At 32.0% G+C, this 18,041-nt stretch overlaps 1 protein-coding gene across 1 annotated transcript; it reads left to right on the top strand.

Moving 5' to 3' along the window:
* Window positions 1–1,838: 1,838 nt before the first annotated feature.
* LOC131640707 (tryptophan aminotransferase-related protein 2-like) lies at window positions 1,839–8,396 on the top strand. Its single transcript, XM_058911095.1, has 5 exons — window positions 1,839–2,210; window positions 6,570–6,873; window positions 7,327–7,607; window positions 7,697–7,998; window positions 8,105–8,396. Exons 1-5 carry the CDS (start codon window positions 1,936–1,938, stop codon window positions 8,281–8,283), a joined length of 1,341 nt encoding a protein of 446 aa, XP_058767078.1. The 5' UTR covers window positions 1,839–1,935; the 3' UTR covers window positions 8,284–8,396.
* The last annotated feature ends 9,645 nt before the right edge of the window (window positions 8,397–18,041 follow it).

The raw sequence follows: 18,041 nt of genomic DNA, 5'->3' as shown, positions 1-18,041 counted from the left end.
GAAAAAATTCCGAAACTACGAACAATTTGCACCAGGTGAAGCAAACCATGGTCTCGTGCCTGAGTCGCAGAACCAAGTTGAATTTGGAAGAGATGGAAGAAAAGGCATAAAGAGGGTTTCCCATTTAAATAATCACACCAATATTAGAAGACTTTTACATACACTCAACTTGCAAGATGCAACTTCGATGGAGTAACCATCAATTGATTTAGAACTTCTATTTCAAAGATATTGAAGGGTAGTCAAAACCCATGATCAAGAAAATACACTCATAGAAAGGGATGGCATAGTTACCATACTCTCTAAAGTTTCTCTCATTTTCACTAGGAGGTAAAGACACCCTAATCTGAAAATGGACCAACATGCAGAAAAGATCTGTCAAGACCACCCTCTTAAGCAAAGACAAAAACACTTAAAGAAGAAACATGGTCTACCCAAGAAGCACAAGTATCTTCTTTTAATTTTTGACTCATGATAAACATTATTTTCTTCGAGTATTATAAGGGAAATCATTGTAGAAAATGCATATGATAATGAAGCAAAAAGAATGTCCTAAAGAAATGTGAAAGTGACCACTCAAGAATCATATGATAACTCACTAAAGGAAATAAAACCCTATCAACGCTTCAGATCACCCCTGTGAGACACTCAATTGTTTAAGTTCTCGAAGTTCATTATGAGGGTACTGCCGAAAAGACCTTTGAAGCATGAGGCGCGTTAAAGGTGCAAGTTCCCAAGAAACAGTAACATCTTATCTTGGTTTTCCATTTCAATTAAAAGTGTGATCGATAAATTAGGCATAAACAATAAAACTTGAATTGTCATACAAAGACAATGGCTTAGGGGCAATTGTTTTGGACCTACTAGAATGGTCATTGGCCGACCACCCAAAGGAAGTCCCGATTCTTTCAAATTGCTCACAACACACGGGAGTTACACTATAGAAGATTACAGGTAATCTAGGTCAAAGATACATCCAATATACATCCACGACAAGGAAGTTTTGACTCCCCGCTTTCCGTGCCTAGAGAATAAGAGGTTGTTATAACTGCTCCATTTTGTAAAAGTAACACGCAAATAATCTTAAGTACATAATTTCAAATTCAAATTTCATTCACTATTCACCTTCACATACTGACTTTAGAGTTAAAGTGCCAACCTTGGAGGTTACCCCTCCCACTCCTTATTGAAACCTCAGATGCACCGTTGTCCACCACAACCACCGATTTTCCAACCAATTTTAGTTTCTTAACGGAAAGGATCCTTCATGCATCTCCATATTGTATATTCGCTACTTCGCAAACAATTAGTTCATTAGTGTCTTTGACATATATTGAGTCTCCAATTTGTCCCAAACCTCCTTTAGTGTCTCTATCACTCGTATATAACATATAAGCGAATCAATCCTCCAACCTTCTCTTTCATCTCTGCGTAATAGGTATCAGATGACAATTAATCCCGAATGGGTTAAATATTCATTTGGGTGCACGAGTCTTTTCACTTATATATCTAATATATTTTTCATTTTTTAATGTGATACTTGATTATTCACACTTAAATTTCAACATTATATTTCGGAGTTCTTTCTTTACTCAACCTTTAAAAATTAATTATAAAATTCATATATTTTATTCCATAAATAAAATTGGTTCATATATGCTACCACTTATTATATTGTTTATAATAAAGATTAAAGTTAAAAACACATTTAAATATAAGAAACATTTAAAATTCTAAAATATAAAAATTGAACAATTTTGTAATCCCAAAAGGTCCACTCCGAACGCAACTTTATAAATTGGTACAATGCAAAGCAATTTAGTATAGGCCCAAAAGCATTCACGAACGAGACTCTCCCTCTCTTTTTTCTTTCTATCTTTCTATCAATAATTCATCTTTTCTTTTGCTCTGTTTTTCTTTTTCATTTGACAGGACATGGCCAAGATTCCCAATACAGTATTACTCTCTTCCAAGCACTTGTTAGTGTTATCACTCGCTTTAAATGTCAGCTTCATACTGCGAATGCTCTATGAAGGTGAACAAGGACACAACAACATCTCTTGTTACAAAAATGGAACAGATTTTGACACAAAAACACATAGCAATATCCTCAAATCACATGTTGTTATGTCATCATCCACTTCATCTTTGGCAAATTCTACATGCATAGACGTTAAAGCACGCAGCAACAGAATTATCAACCTCGATCAGTAAGTTTATATTAATGTTACGTTAATATTCTCTATCATCTTATTTATAATTTTTTTTTAAATTTATTGAATAAATAATATATTTAATATATATTCCTCCCTCTGGTCCCATTTATAAGAAAAAATTCTCTTTTTAGATACATTAAATAAATAATGTATTTGAACAACATACTGTCTAGTTACATTATTTATTCAATGTATCTAAAAAGAGAATCTTTTCTTATAAATGGGACCAGAGGTAGTATTTAAATATATTAATAATTCAATATATGAATTTAAAAAATAAATTTTTTCTTATAAATAGACTCAATTTATGAACCATAAAGTTTTGATAAAGTGATTAAATTGTGATTCAAATAATCTGTTATGATTGAGCCAAAGGGAATATTACTGGCTATGTCTGAGTTTAGGGTAGCTAGGACAGGACAGTAGTTTCAGGCTTCTCTGCTCTATTTTCAAGAATAGACAGAGATAAGTCATTGTCTTTAACGTGCATTTTTTCTCACAACACACTCAAACAGTATCGATTTTTGTTTCATTATTATTTCTTCAGCATGTTCAATTTAAATCAATCTTATTTTAAAATAATATTTTAAAAAGTTCGACAAAGTTTTATATTTCAAGACATAAACAATATTTAATTAATTAATAGTAATGTGCAAATTCCATTGCATTATATTTATCTTTATTTATAATAGTGGAAAATCAAACAATAATTAATAAAGTAATGTTTTATTTTTCCTAATAATTATTGTATTTTTTAATACATAACAATTTTATGTCTTAAACTACAGTTGTTTTAAAATGAAGAAATTAGTAGCTAAATAAATATACGAGGGATTCTATTTTCTTGATGGTAAAAACTAGGAAATAATTGAGTTTCTTTACAAAATTTAAATATTTAAACTTTACTTTTAAAAAATTAGTTATAAAAAATTCAAAAGAAATTAAAAAACACTAATTATGTTTTTTAACTCATAAAATCACTTTTAACTTTTTTGATACTGTTTTTTTTTTTCCTTTAGACACTTTCATATTTGTTTAAATAATACATTATAAATTTTTAATCAATTATTATAATTGATACATTATTTCTATGTGTTTAATCACAATATTCATAATAATTTCAAAATAAATAGTTTAAAGTGATTTCAAAAACTACCAAATATATAATTATTATTTTTAATTATTGTTGTTAGTCTTTTTAAGAAATTAATATATATATATATATATATATATATATATATATATATATATATATATATATATATATATATATATATATATATAAATTTTAAAACAAAATTATATTTTTAGATTGAGACAGTAAAAACAATTGCATTGGAAACAATGATTAGTTTTGCCCCAAACTCAAAGCTACATCACAAAATAAATATTTTAAAGATTGATATACACATATTAAAAAAACTAATAATTAAAAAATAAATATAATAATTTTACAAACTTCTTTTAATTATTATTGATTATTATACATTGTTATAAATATATAATATAATTTAATAATTTGAAAATAATGTAGATAATATTTTTTTGTTAATATGTAGACAATATTTATTAGAAGTGAAATTGGTACAAATTAATTAATAATGTATTGAAAAGATAATGAGATAATTATTTTAGAACAATTTCTTTAACTACACTAATTTTAGGATAGTGAAAAAGACAAATTTTTTTAACTACATTTATTTTAAGACAAAAAAATTATATAACCCATATGAGTTCAAATTCATATCCAAACCAACCCAATTCACATTTCACCTAAATCCCTTCAATTACAACTCAAATCAAATATGGTAATGTTATGTAATAGTTTTATAAGAGATTTTTAAAATAGTGGGATGTTATGTATTAATTATCCAACCTAAACCAACTAATAAAAATAATTGATTGATGTAAAAATTATTTGAGTTTATTATAAAAAAACAAGTTTTTGATTTTATTCAAACTAATAAAATTTGATTGAATTGGATAAGAAATTTGATAAAACTTAATATGTCATTCCAACCTACAGACATATTAGTCAAAATATTACCTCCTAATGTTGCTCATTTGGTAGAATATAATAGAGTAACTTTGAAGAAATATAATCATAAATAGACTATGTATTAACAATATTCACTTTAATATTATAGAGTGGAAGGATTACTTTAACTGTTTTAACTATTTTGGAATAGTTAAACCTAAAAATTAAAAGAATTTTAGGTTCAGAATATAATATTTGATAAAAATGTAAATATAATATTAATTAAAAAAGTCAATTTAATATTATGTTTTAACATTTATTTTTTTAATTTAATAAAATATATGTAGATCTTAATTATTATTTTAAAAATTAATATCATACTAGTTTGAAATTGAATGTCAAATAGATTAATAGCACTCACATATATTTCCACAAACAAAATAGTGAATATTTTAAAAAAAATAGTGTTAGAGTGAGTCTTCCTAGGACCACTATCAATTTTGGTAATATCCTTAAAAATATAATATTTTTTCCATAAATTAAACTTAGTTCATTTATTGTACTAATATGGAATTCAATGTTGGATCCTTGACTAAAATACTATAAAATATTTGGTAAAACAAAATAAATGTTTTTTTTTTGAAATATTATATAACTTTATTATATTAAATATTCAATTTTTAAAAAATTCTTAAATTAACACCAAATTATATACATCACAATCCAAAACTCTCCTCTCCAAAAATCTTTCAAAATTTAGTTTTTTTTTTTTTAAAGTTGTTAATTTATAAATCATCAACAACTTATTTACAAATAAACGTAGTTATCAAGAGTTAAACTCTGGATCAACAACACCCTTCCTTCAACTAACAAGTACCATCTGAACTATCTCATCTACCATTTTCAAAGTTTAGTTAAATAAGTCTACTCGATAGAAATACAAATCACCCGTACAATAAGTTTATACTTCTTTCACCGTAAATTTTTCAAGAAACTTCATCTACTAGCTTTTACACACGTGTAGTTTTTAAATTTACCAAGTATAAGTTTAGTGTGTGTTTAGTAGCAATGCGGGTCTTCGCTACTACACGTTTGTACACACTCTCCACCGTAAATTTTCTTGAAGCTACTACTGGCTTTTACACCATGCGGTCACACCCTAATTTTTAAATTTACCAGCTAAGTAGACTAGAGATAGGTCCAAGCCACCAATTTTGGAGGTAGCCCTCTATAGGGTCGTGACATTACTTAGCTAGGCAGCACCACTACACCACCACTATCAACGGGTCCTCAGTTGACATTTTTTATACCAAAATCATCATATACATAATTAGGCCAACCTTTTAATCTGGACTAAGATTATTATTTTAATTATTCAATGATTTTATAACTATAATTTTACATTCTAAATACGAATTAGTGAGACTGCATGAATTAAGATACACTTTCGTTATCATATGAAACTGTCTTTTGGGGTGTTTGAGTGACATTAGATTTTTACAACTTTTTTTTCTATTTTAGACTACTTTTGGCCGCACAAATTTAAATCATTCAATCGTATAACCTTTTTATGTGCTTTTTAATCATTCAATTCTCTCCTATTACCATATCATATGGTTTATGGAATCTGAATCTATAATTAATCAATTCATGATGGGTCCTACATAAATGGAACTCCACCTCCAATGATTTCTGTCCTATTAGCTTTTTCCATTAATGTGAATCTCATAATTGTCAATGCATTATACATTACACATCTTAATTTTCATTGTTTGGCTCATGTATGTGGACACTTGAGTTTTTTCTTTTATTTTCCATAACCTGACACATGTAGATGTACCCCTTATTAAATACTCCCTTCTTACATGTTCATTGCTCCTTGACCTAATCTAAACCGATCCAAAAATAAATTTTAGTCCATTATTCACTAAGATTTGGGGACAGAACTAGGTGATTTATGGATATATATAAATTTTTGTCACTACATCAAGGATCAATAGTTCCGTCCTCTGTCCATCTTATGTCGCATGAGAAAAGTTAATGAATGTAAAATTTATTTATTTTAAAAAAAAATTATAGTTGACATTTAGGTGAAGATTTGAAACTTGAATTGAAAGTGCACTCTTGTCAAAGTTTTAGATTCGAATGATTCGAATTCCGTTAGGTGTTAATAATATTTATCTTAACTCAGTTCATACAGAGTTTTGCTCTGACTTTAAATGGGGCCTCGCTAGCTGACAGTGAAATTAATTCTTTTAGATTAGTCGTTTGTAAAATAAGATATTAAATTTAAAATAAAATATTTTAAAATGTATTGCGAAAATAATGATGTACTAGTTTATGAATTGTGATAAGTTGACTTGAATAAAATGCAGTGGCAACCCGACAGTGTATGAGAGATTTTGGAGACAAAGTGGTGACAAGACAAGTATAACAATCAAAGGATGGCAATCCATGAGCTATTTTGTGGATGTGTCCAACATATGCTGGTTTCTTGAGGCAGAATTTGCAAAGGAGGTAATGAGGTTGCACAGAGTGGTCGGGAATGCAGTAACTGATGGACGTTACATTGTTGTAGGGACAGGTTCCTCTCAACTGTTTCTTGCTGCGCTGTATGCTCTCTCCCCTTCTCATGCAAATGAGCCAATCAACGTTGTCTGTGCCGCACCCTACTACTCTGTCAGTGCCCTTTTCTTGTTCTTGGTTACTTATTATGCATGTTGTATGATTCCTCAACATTTATTTATTACATGGATTGATTCTCTTGTCTATTTTTAGGCCATGTGAGATTCTTCTTATATGGACATTAATTAATTATCACATGCAATGTATTCATACCATTTTCTTATTTATTTTTGTCTCCTATTATGTAGTAGTGCTACTACTTTTGCATGTATACTTGTTGCATCTTTTGTTGAAGGGTCACATGCCTTAAATTGACATTAATCTTTGGCATGTTTGTTGTCTCATACGCATTAGTGTCCGACACTAACATGGCATCAGCACATGTGATACATTCAATTTATTTATTTTTTAAAATTATCATCCATGAGATGCAGTATTGGTGTCGTGTCTGGTGTGTCTTTATGTGTTTGATGATTAATTAGTACTACTTTGTAATTTGCATTGCAGTCATACCTAACAATGACGGATTTTCTAAAATCCGGGCTATACAAATGGGGAGGTGATGCAAATAGTTACGAGAAAGATGGTCCCTACATTGAACTGATAACTTCACCGAATAATCCTGATGGACATGCGAGGACCTCTAAGGTTAACCGTAGTCAGGGACTTCTGGTTCACGACCTTGCATATTACTGGCCGCAATACACTCCTATATCATTTCCTGCAGATAATGATCTAACCCTTTTTACTCTATCAAAAATCACTGGTCATGCAGGATCGCGGATAGGGTAAGTTAGATGATACCATAATCCATTAAACCATAACCATTTATAATAAATTTGAAAACTTAAGGAATGCTTCCACTTTGTACTTTTAGGTGGGCTCTTGTGAAAGACAAAGAAGTAGCAAAGAAAATGACCAAGTTCATAGAGTTAAACTCAATAGGAGTCTCAAAGGATTCACAGCTCCGGGCTGCTAAGATTTTAAGCGCGGTTTCTGATAGTTGCAAACAAGAAAACTCTCTAGAGGGTGACTCATTCTTCGAGTTCAGCCATAAGGTCATGACAAAGAGGTGGAAGCTGCTGAGAGAAGTAGTAGACCGTGGTGAATTGTTCAGTTTGCCTCAATTTTCTCCTGCTTTCTGTAACTTTTTCAATCAGGTGTTGGAACCTCAACCAGGTACATACTATATACTTTATACTATAAACTAAAGTTTAATTTAATTGAACATTTTGAGGTAAATTTGTTGTAGGAGTGCTAATGTATATAATGATATATTTTACAGCTTTTGTGTGGTTGAAGTGTGAGGGAAATGTGGAAGACTGTGAAAGCTTCCTTAGAGAACACAAGATCTTAACCAGAAGTGGAAGACAATTTGGGGTTAGCCCAAAATATGTAAGAATTAGCTTGTTGGATACTGATGAAAATTTTAGCCAATTTCTAGATAGACTATCTAGCATATAGTCTATGTAATGGAAGTTTAGTTGTGTTGGGAAGTGAAGAGCTGTAACACAATTTTGATCACTCAAGTGTACTGATGCACAATATGTATGGGGATCAGATCATATATTAGATCATATATTGGTGCACAATATTATTTATAAGTATTTAAGTAATAATAATAATAATAAGGATAGGGATACGAGCATATCCCAAGATCTATATTAGAATTTCAAAGAGTAGATTTCATGCTTGAACAATATTCCCCCCTTTTTAGAATAAGAGTTGATTTTATGGTTGCAAAGGAATTAAGAAATACAATATATTGTGATAACACATGGCACTTTTATTAAATTGACCTTATTAATGTGTTGAAAATAGTGTACAAACTAATAATTAAATTATTGCTACATTAAAAAGTGAAAATAACATTTATTTTGAAACAATTTTTTTTAAAACGACACTCATTGAAGGAAATAATTTTTAAAGTTAGGTGGTTATACTAGAAAGATAAAAATTTTGATATTCATACATAACACCCGAAGGATGATAGCTCAAATGATTGCATGCTATATGATTAAGAGTAAGTTGGAACTTCATAATGATTTAGATAAAGTGTTTTAAAAACCGGACCGGACCGGCCGGTCGAATCGGGAACCGGTCTGGTTCAATAGTTAGATCGGGTATGTCATCAAACCGGTGGGAACCGGCGGTTTAATTGTTTTTTTTTTTTGTATTTTTTTAAAACTTTTTTTTTAATTTTTTTATTTTTTATTTTTAAACTTTTTTCTTTTAACATTTCTTTTAAACTTTTCTTTTAAATTTTTTTTTAATATATTTAGTAGTGTATTACTTAAATAGCATTCTCACATAGTTTTTTTCGTTAGTGACAAATTAAAAACTTTATTGTCTATTTGTTATCTTTGCTAATAAATTTTCTTAAATAGCATAAACACGTTGAATTTTATTTGATTTTCTTTTTAGGAGGATCCTATTTTGAATTAAATTTGGTACACATTGGAGTTATTTTGTTATAAACTATTCAATTAGATTATGTTGTAATTAGACTTTGTTTAGATTATGTTGTAATTAGACTTTGTTTGCAATTAGACTTTGTAATTTTTTACTATTTTGTTATATGTGATACCTTTGTTTAAAATTTGAATTTAAGTTATGAAATTGTGAATTTATGATATGATATTTTTAAAAAATTTAAAAGCTAGTTATATTTTTTTAGAGACTGAATCATCCGGTTCGACCGGTTTTATACCTATATAATGACAGGTCTATTCAACCGAGTTATCCGGTTTAATCCGGTTTGGTCGTGCGGTTCGACCAGTGACCCAGTGGTTCGACCGATAAACCAGTGACCTAGTACCCTCACCGGTTCGATGACCGGTCCGGTTTTTAAAACACTGTTTAGATGTAACATGTAAGAATGTTTGACACACACATAAAGAAGTTGCTAGAGGAGTAAAAGGGGTGGCTTGATTGCGGTGGTGTAAAAGTTATGTAAGAAGTATTTTGATTTTATATTGATGTAATGTAACTTTATTTTATGTTTATTCGAAGTCGTTTTTAAGAATGTGCAAGATAGTCTAAGTCTCACTTTTTTTTTTGTTTTATAATTAAGCTATGACAAAGGATTTCCATATACATATTCCACATTTAATTTACAGTTAAATAGAACCATTTGAAAATTTTTTACGACTCAACTAAAATTAACTTCAACTTCTTACATAGGATCTCTAAAAATTTGAGAACACTCTGTCTATTCATATTATGTTCTAACTAAATGTTATTAATTTTAAATAAAAATTGTCCTTCATGCAAAAACCAAGGCAACATTTGATTAATTACTAATTTTATTATAAGATGAAAATATAGCAAAAATAAATAAGCATACTTAATTTGTAGCATTTGGGTAATTTTTGCAGTTATTGCTGATTTGACGATAAATTCTACATTTTCTTTTATGTTTCTCAACATTGTCCATTTTGATTTTAATGCTAGTACTATTTGGGCATCTTCTTTTTTCCTTGCATGGACTCATTGTGACAAAGAGTATTCCTTTCATAGTGAGGTCAATAATATTAATGGGAAACACCGAGAAAACTTTTCTTGCATACTTTAAGGATATTAACAACTTTCACTACTACGTAAAACAGATACCACAACGGTTGGAAAGAGATACCACAATGTTTAACTAATCGTTGTGAGGTAAGAGGTGGTTGTATGTATGATGCTTTCCACCACGGTCGCGTGATTAAAAAGGATTTTGATTTAATGGCATTAAACGGCATAAAAGCATTTGTTTTGATTTAAATTAAAATTGATTAAATAACAAGTATTTTTGTGATTTTAAAATATATTCATAAAATATATAAGGTAAATGATAAGTGTGCAACAAATCAAGTGAAAATGATTTAATTTACTATTTCAAATAAAATATCAAAGTTGTTTGAAAAACTAAAAGAAATAAGTGATGAAAAATTAGTTTTGGCCTTGGGAAGACTTGAACCCATGCCCTAACACTCACATGTTAAAACACTAACCACTGGGCCAACGCGCTACAAGTGATAAACAAACACACACATAAATATATAATAAAAAATGTGTTCCAAGTTCAAAATGAACTTCATCTTCAACCTTGGTTCAAATGATTTTCAGAAATCGTGTTTGAGATTTAGGCAACCATTCTCAATGATGTAAAGACCAAATATGTTCAGAATTTCAACACGAACTCAACCATGTATGATTCATAAATTTATTCAAATTGTAGCTCACAAACTTCTCAGAAAACCCCATGAACCCTAATTTTTCAAAACAAAATTAAATGACATACACAAAGGATAAATGAAGACAAGCAGAGGGCTTTTGATCCTCATATCATGCTGAACATAATAGAATCGAGTTTTATTGAAAAGGATGCACAATGAGAAAGTTCAAGTTTGAGAACTTACCTCTGAAACTGGAGATTGAAGGGTGTTTTAATGGACTTCAAGAAATGCTTTGATGGCCTGGAAAACTTCCTTAGACCTCTGGAATGCTAACTGAATGCTCATAACACCTTTAATTGATCTGGATTGGTCTACCCGAGTTCACTTGCAAGTGACAAAAGTGAGAATGAAGGTTTGTGTTTGAGGTGTTACAGAAGTAATGTGAATGATCAAATAACTTCTATAAGATGTATATGAGGTGTTTGATGGATGGTTTGACACATAAATGACCTAGAACTCAAAATTCACAAGTTTGTACAAGTGACGATTTTAAAGCTTTCACTACAACACGGAAGGGCTTCTAAAGCGCTTTTTTTGGCCTTTAACAGCGCTTTAAAGCGCTCTCATAGCCAGCGCTGGCGTAGGTAACGAAAGCGCTTTTAAAAGCGCTTTGGTAGACCCCCCTATAAGAGCGTTTTTTACAGAAAAAGCGCTCTGGTAGATCCCCCTATAAGAGCGCTTTTTCTGGAAAAAGCGCTCTGGTAGACCCCCTATAAGAGCGCTTTTGCTGGAAAAAGCGCTCTGGTAGCCCCCCCTACTAGAGCGCTTTTCCAAAAGCGCTTTGGTAGGTTGCGTTTTTTTTCTTCTTCTTTTTTTTGATCTTTGGCAGCGCTTTTTGTAACAAAGCGCTTTCGTATGTGGACCTTTAAGAGCGCTTTTTAAAAGCGCTGTCGTTGCTAAATGAGATATTTTAAAGTGCAGCCTATAATTTCAGCCTCCCAGATCGACCTGTAATATTTTCGACCTGTAATATATTTTCAACCTGTAATATATTTTCAACCTGTAATATTTTCGACCAGTAATATATTTTCGACGATATATTTTCAACCATAGGTAGGACTATATATATACTAATATAATACCATTATAATATCCAAAATTATATATATACATCATTATGTCAATCAAACTAAATCTCTAACATCAACAATATTATACTTCAAATATTAATTGGCAACAATATGAACAAAGTTAGTAACCATATATTCTGGAGTACTGTAATATTCTCTTCAAATCGACACAAATCCTACTACATGAATAGCTGATGAATATAAAATTGACACAATTCCTCTTTGATTTCTTCCAACTTAAGTTTCGGGTAAGAAGCAGCACGGAATTCGTCAAAGTACTACAGAATAAAAACATAATATGAATGATTTAGTTAAATGTAATAAACTATAAGAAGTTATCTAATTAAGTTATAAATCCATACCGTGATTGGAATCTCTAATTGATTCATTTGAAGGATTTCTTTCATAAACCTCAAAACAAAGTATCCGCAGTCTGAACTGTTCCGCTGTATCGGACACTACATAGAAAAACAAATAAGAAATTATAGTTGTCTTGTTTTATCAAGTAGCATAAATATTATAAGCAAAATTGTGAAAAACAATGTACCTGCACTTTGATCCAAGTAATGTTGTTTGATTTAGTCCGAGATACCTGTGCGTCTCGTTGACTTCGGAACACTTGTATTGATCTAACAAAAATATAAAAGCATATATTTAGATCAATCTCACAAATAATTAAATATATAAATATACAAGAATATTTAGAACGATCCCACTTACAAATCAATAATTTCCTTCATAGCCGGATAATTGCTCCACTCACCATCTACCGAATTCAGAAAATATACAACTTCTCTTATCGGGTTGATAGCAAGCAACAACCAGTGTGCTCTATAAATTAAAACAATAGGTTATATAAAAATTTTGCTACGCAAAAGAAACAAAGATTAAATGAACCAAGAATGAGAAACTAACCCTACTGGTCGGGTATTATACGCCCAAAGAATCAGACTTTCTGTATTGCCGGATGACATGAATCTATCGACTAAGCGCTGTCTAACTGATTCCGGTTCCGAATCAATTGTCATTCCGCTGCAATGGGCGGAAGACACGAAACGGAATCTATTTGACAATGCAGTCCCGCGCAACACTCTGTCATGCAACAACCTTAAATAAAAACATTATAAACATATTAGCGGATGAGTGAAAAACATAATAAACATAATGTGTAAATAAATTGTTCGACTAATTAAATAATATATCAGATGAGTGAATATTACCGGATGTACGAGTGCATATTAGCGAGGCCTAGTTGCTCTTGTGTAAAAATCTCTTCCAAGTCATCTATTGCAATATGTGAAATGAATTCAACACCAAAGATACCTTCCTCCATATTGATTTGACGGAGAGCACCTTCCTTCAAATCGGACATATCAACAAGTGTTCCGAGCGTCGTCCGATATCGAGGAAAAAAAGCACCACCTTTTTTTGCCGCTTGCTTCGGAGGACCCTTAGGCGGTACGCTACGAACGACTTGTGTCACTTGTTGTGACTCCCGAGCAGATGCCTAAAAATCAAATAACGATCGATAAAATATAAAATCATGGAGTTTTACATTCAAATTATATATTAACACCTTAAATGTACCTCTTTTAGTGATGCAACAGACTCCTCCTCCTGTAAAATCCCTTTGCCCTTAATTGCGGGTTTTGTAGGAGCAGTCTAAAATTAAAATGTAAAAAATAATTAACGTAACGGTGCAAAATTGACATTCGAAAACTAAATGATTCATAATGGTTTTGAATATACCTCATCACCAAAGATAATGAGCTCCGAGGGCCATGCAACAAATGACCCTATTGCATAGTGAAGGAACTGACTTACAATCAAAGGAGAGTGGGATTTGATTTGGATATAATGGCAAAGATATATCAGGCTATGATTATTTGTTGATAAGATATATTAGACTTGTCAAACATTGTACATTGTAAACTATACCATTATGATGAATCATAAGCCAAAGATACATAGAAAAAACTATTTGCTTGCTATCATACTGTTGCACCCCAAAATTTGCCCATCTGATTTTATTCTAATTGGCGTAAGCATTACATTTCATTTGCATACCTCCATTAGGTTATTTAACATCATGTATCATTAACTAGTAATATGGCATAGGATCAAGGATCTTGGAAAGGTTTTGTGTTTATGATCATTAAGAATCCTCCGCTCATCAAATTACAAGGGTGTCATCTTCATCAAGGTTGATTTCAAGGCTTTGTTAAGATCTTTACAAAGTCTATTTTAATATATTGAAGTTTCACCTGAGTTTCATCATCAAGTCAAAGTTTGATTCGTCTAATTACTTATGTTACAAGTCATATATGCTTTGGATGTTGTGCAAGAGTTTGATGAAAAAAGATGGTGTTTTAAAGTCACTTCTAAGTTGGAAATCATATGCTAAAAAGGGATAACTTTGACTTTTGGTCAAACTCCATGTTAAGCTTGTTTTGGTTTCCATCTTATCTTTGGTTTATTCAAGTTGCAATCTGAAGTCTATAAGAAGAAGTCTTGAATTCAAACTAGAGGCAAATTGGAGAAAGTGAAGGATACACTTAAATTTGAGAAAGTAGAAAATGTCATTGATCTATATGGGCTACAAGATTCATTCAGTCTATTCATGAGGTTACATGGTCATCCAAATTCCATACATATTATCTCTTCAAGGTCGCAAACCGTGACTGGTTATTACATTTTGGTGAGACATAAAGAATTACATTACAAGGCATGTCCCAAACATAAGCTCACTAAGAATCTACGCTAAGACTAAGTGTTCATAAAAGTGCTCCTCTTGCTTCAGAATCCTGTGCCATACATCCCCTGTACCTCCAATACCACCAACCTGCAAACAGAAGTCCAATTACCATTACTAAATTTCAAACTAGTTCAGTTAACAAATAAAACCATCCAAAATTCTGCAGCAACTTGTAGCTTACCAAAATCAATAAACCAAGACCGTGTCGTCGCATCCGCTGACCCAGCCATGTCCCAACCGATCGGTTGACAGCCTGCATCACCAAGTCAAAGCAAAAAACATCATTCATTCAACAAAAAAAACTGCAGCCATTCAAAAATAAAAACAGCATCCATGCATTTCCCTAACAGTTTAGTTTTCAACCTGTCCTAACCACCTAAAATAACTAACAGTTATCCTAAAACTAATTCTCTAACCAATTCCTAACCTTTTAACCCCTGACAGAACTAACCTACTAACCACCAAAACAGAAAACTAACAGAAAAAACTAACATTTTCAGTTTTATAACTAACCTCTTAATAGCTAACAGAAACCTACTAACCAACTTCCAACCATCTTATAACCAACCATATAACAGTCTTGTAACCAACTCAAACTACCTAACCGATTTCAGTTACTATCCCATAAACATCATAACTAACTTAACAACCCTCTAACTAACCCCTTTCTATTTTCTCTAACAGACTTGTAACCATATTTCTAACAATTCCTAACTGTTATAACAAACTTTTCCTAAACCTAACAGAAAATAACAGAATCCATAACCACCACTCTAAACCTTCTAACCAATTACTAACTGCCAGCTCACATAACCATCTATAACTGTCAAAACAGAAGCATAACAGAATCAGTTACTCCTCTAACCAATCCTAACAACCTCTAACCAATTGAAACCGAGTTATAACAGAAAAATCACTGGATAACTAACCTTATAGGAGACTCAATCTCAGCCCTCCAATCTCATAACCGAAACTCAATCCAAGGGCTATAATCTCTCCTCCCTCAACTAACTTTGTAGATGTTGTTGATTGGCTGTAATTTTTGGTAAAACTAATTATGGTTCTATCTTGTCATAACTGGTGTCATGACATGCATTCTGTTGTTGTGAAGTCTTTCCTTATGCGGGCCTTTACCTGATGTCAAGGCCGATGTCATGACATTCGCAGCTGTTCGTTCTTTTCTATTACTATTTATGGTTATGTGATCTGATAAGATCCTATGCGCTTTATTTGGTAATGATGGATTCTGATCTGTTTCAAGGACGTCTTGGATGATTATTATTATTAGTTCCTTGATTTATGGAGATTAGTTTTATTAGGGTTAAAACTATTTTGTGGATCCAAGGCCCAGCTGCTGTATTGTATGAAGGCTATATATTCCACGCAGGTGCTGCTGTTGACGTTGGGGTTTTTGTTTGAGAAACTTTTAGAGTTCTTTGTTTTTAAGTCTTTCGTTGTAGCTTTCTTGTAAGCCAAACAATCATCATGATGATTGTCTTGGTCTAGGCGTTTTGTTTTGAGTTGTAAGAAGTACTCAAAGCTTTTAAGCAAGAGTACTATTGTACTTGATCAAAGCTTTTAAGCAAGATCAAGTTGTGTCCTTGAAGAGTGTCTTCTTTTGTTATTCGTTGGTTAGTTTTAATCACTGCTGTGATTGAGGGGGAGTGAGTAGGATCTCTGGTCTAAGTTGTTTAGATTGAAGTTGCATTGGGTAGATATTAAGTGAAAGGCGTAATCTTGATTTGTATTACCTTTAATTGATATTACTTATAGTGGACTTCCTCCCTGGCTTGGTAGCCCCCAGATGTAGGTGTGTTTGCACCGAACTGGGTTAACAACTTTCCTGTGTTGTTTATCTGTTTACTCTTTGTTCTTTTGTTTAAAAACGTTCAGATAGTAATGTCGTGACATCCTGTTAGACATCGCGTGTCTGAGTCCAGAATTTCAATTGGTATCAGAGCAGGCACCCTGCCTGTTTTTACTGGGTGAGATCTAGGGACAGTATTTTCTGGTACTATGGACAAAGAAGGTGGTGGATTTGTGATTAGACCACCCATTCTGGATGGTTCTAATTATGATTATTGGAAACCTCGCATGGTGGCTTTTCTGAAATCCGTGGATAGTAAAGCATGGAGAGCTGTGAACAAAGGATGGGAACATCCTGTTATTACTGATAAAGATGGCAAGAAAACTCTTAAACCAGAGGAAGAATGGGACAAAGATGAAGAGGCATTGGCGCTTGGCAACTCTAAAGCCTTAAATGCTTTATTCAATGGAATTGACAGGAATATTTTCAGACTGGTGCACCAGTGTGAACTAGCCAAAGATGTCTGGGATACCCTCAAGACTACTCATGAGGGCACCTCCAAAGTGAAGATGTCAAGACTTCAACTGCTAACTACAAAGTTTGAAAATCTAAGGATGAGGGATGATGAAAGTATTAAGGATTTTCATATGAATATACTGGATATTGCTAATACCTCAGGAGCTTTGGGAGAGAAAATGTCTGATGAAAAGCTGGTGAGAAAAATTCTTAGATCCCTACCTAAGAGATTTGATATGAAAGTTACAACTATAGAAGAGACACAGGACATCAGCAAAATGAAGGTAGAAGAGTTAATTGGATCTCTTCAAACCTTTGAGATGGGAATCAGTGAAAATTCTGAAAAGAAGAACAAAAGCATAGCTTTTGTGTCCAACTTTCAAGAAGAAGTAGAGGAAAGTAGAGAAGAGAATCTATCTGAATCTATAGCTATGCTTGGCAAAAAATTCAACAAAATTATGAGAAGAATGGATCAGAAGCCAAGACCTAATGCCAAGAACATCTCATCTGACATCAGTAGATCTTATGACTCTGGCAGAAGAGCTAAACCAGAAGAAAAGTACAATCACAGCAAAGGGATTCAATGTCATGGATGTGAAGGGTATGGACATATTAGAGCTGAATGCCCTACTTATCTCAAGAAACAAAAGAAAGGTTTGTCAGTCTCCTGGTCTGATGAAGATTCTGAGAGTGATTTTGAAGAAGAATCAGCCAAACATGTCACAACCCTTACTGGAGTTTGCAATTCTGATGAAGATTCTAGTGAAGATGAGCTATCCTTTGAAGAGCTGGCAACCTCCTACAGAAAGCTGTGTATCAGAAGTGCTGAAGTGTGTCAACAAGGTGAAAAGCAG

Source organism: Vicia villosa, unplaced genomic scaffold, assembly GCF_029867415.1.
Source record: "Vicia villosa cultivar HV-30 ecotype Madison, WI unplaced genomic scaffold, Vvil1.0 ctg.003279F_1_1, whole genome shotgun sequence".
Taxonomy (NCBI): Eukaryota; Viridiplantae; Streptophyta; class Magnoliopsida; order Fabales; family Fabaceae; genus Vicia; species Vicia villosa.
Note: the sequence above shows the minus strand (reverse complement) of the source record. Positions and strands in the feature narration are given on the sequence as shown.

What these genes read in the sequence shown, in the direction of transcription:
- LOC131640707 (XM_058911095.1), top strand. Translation starts at nt 1,936, where the DNA reads ATGGCCAAGATTCCCAATACAGTATTACTCTCTTCCAAGCACTTGTTA. An exon ending in AGAATTATCAACCTCGATCA is followed by an intron (nt 2,211 to 6,569) that starts GTAAGTTTATAT and finishes AATAAAATGCAG; the next exon opens with TGGCAACCCGACAGTGTATG. An exon ending in GGTGTTGGAACCTCAACCAG is followed by an intron (nt 7,999 to 8,104) that starts GTACATACTATA and finishes TATATTTTACAG; the next exon opens with CTTTTGTGTGGTTGAAGTGT.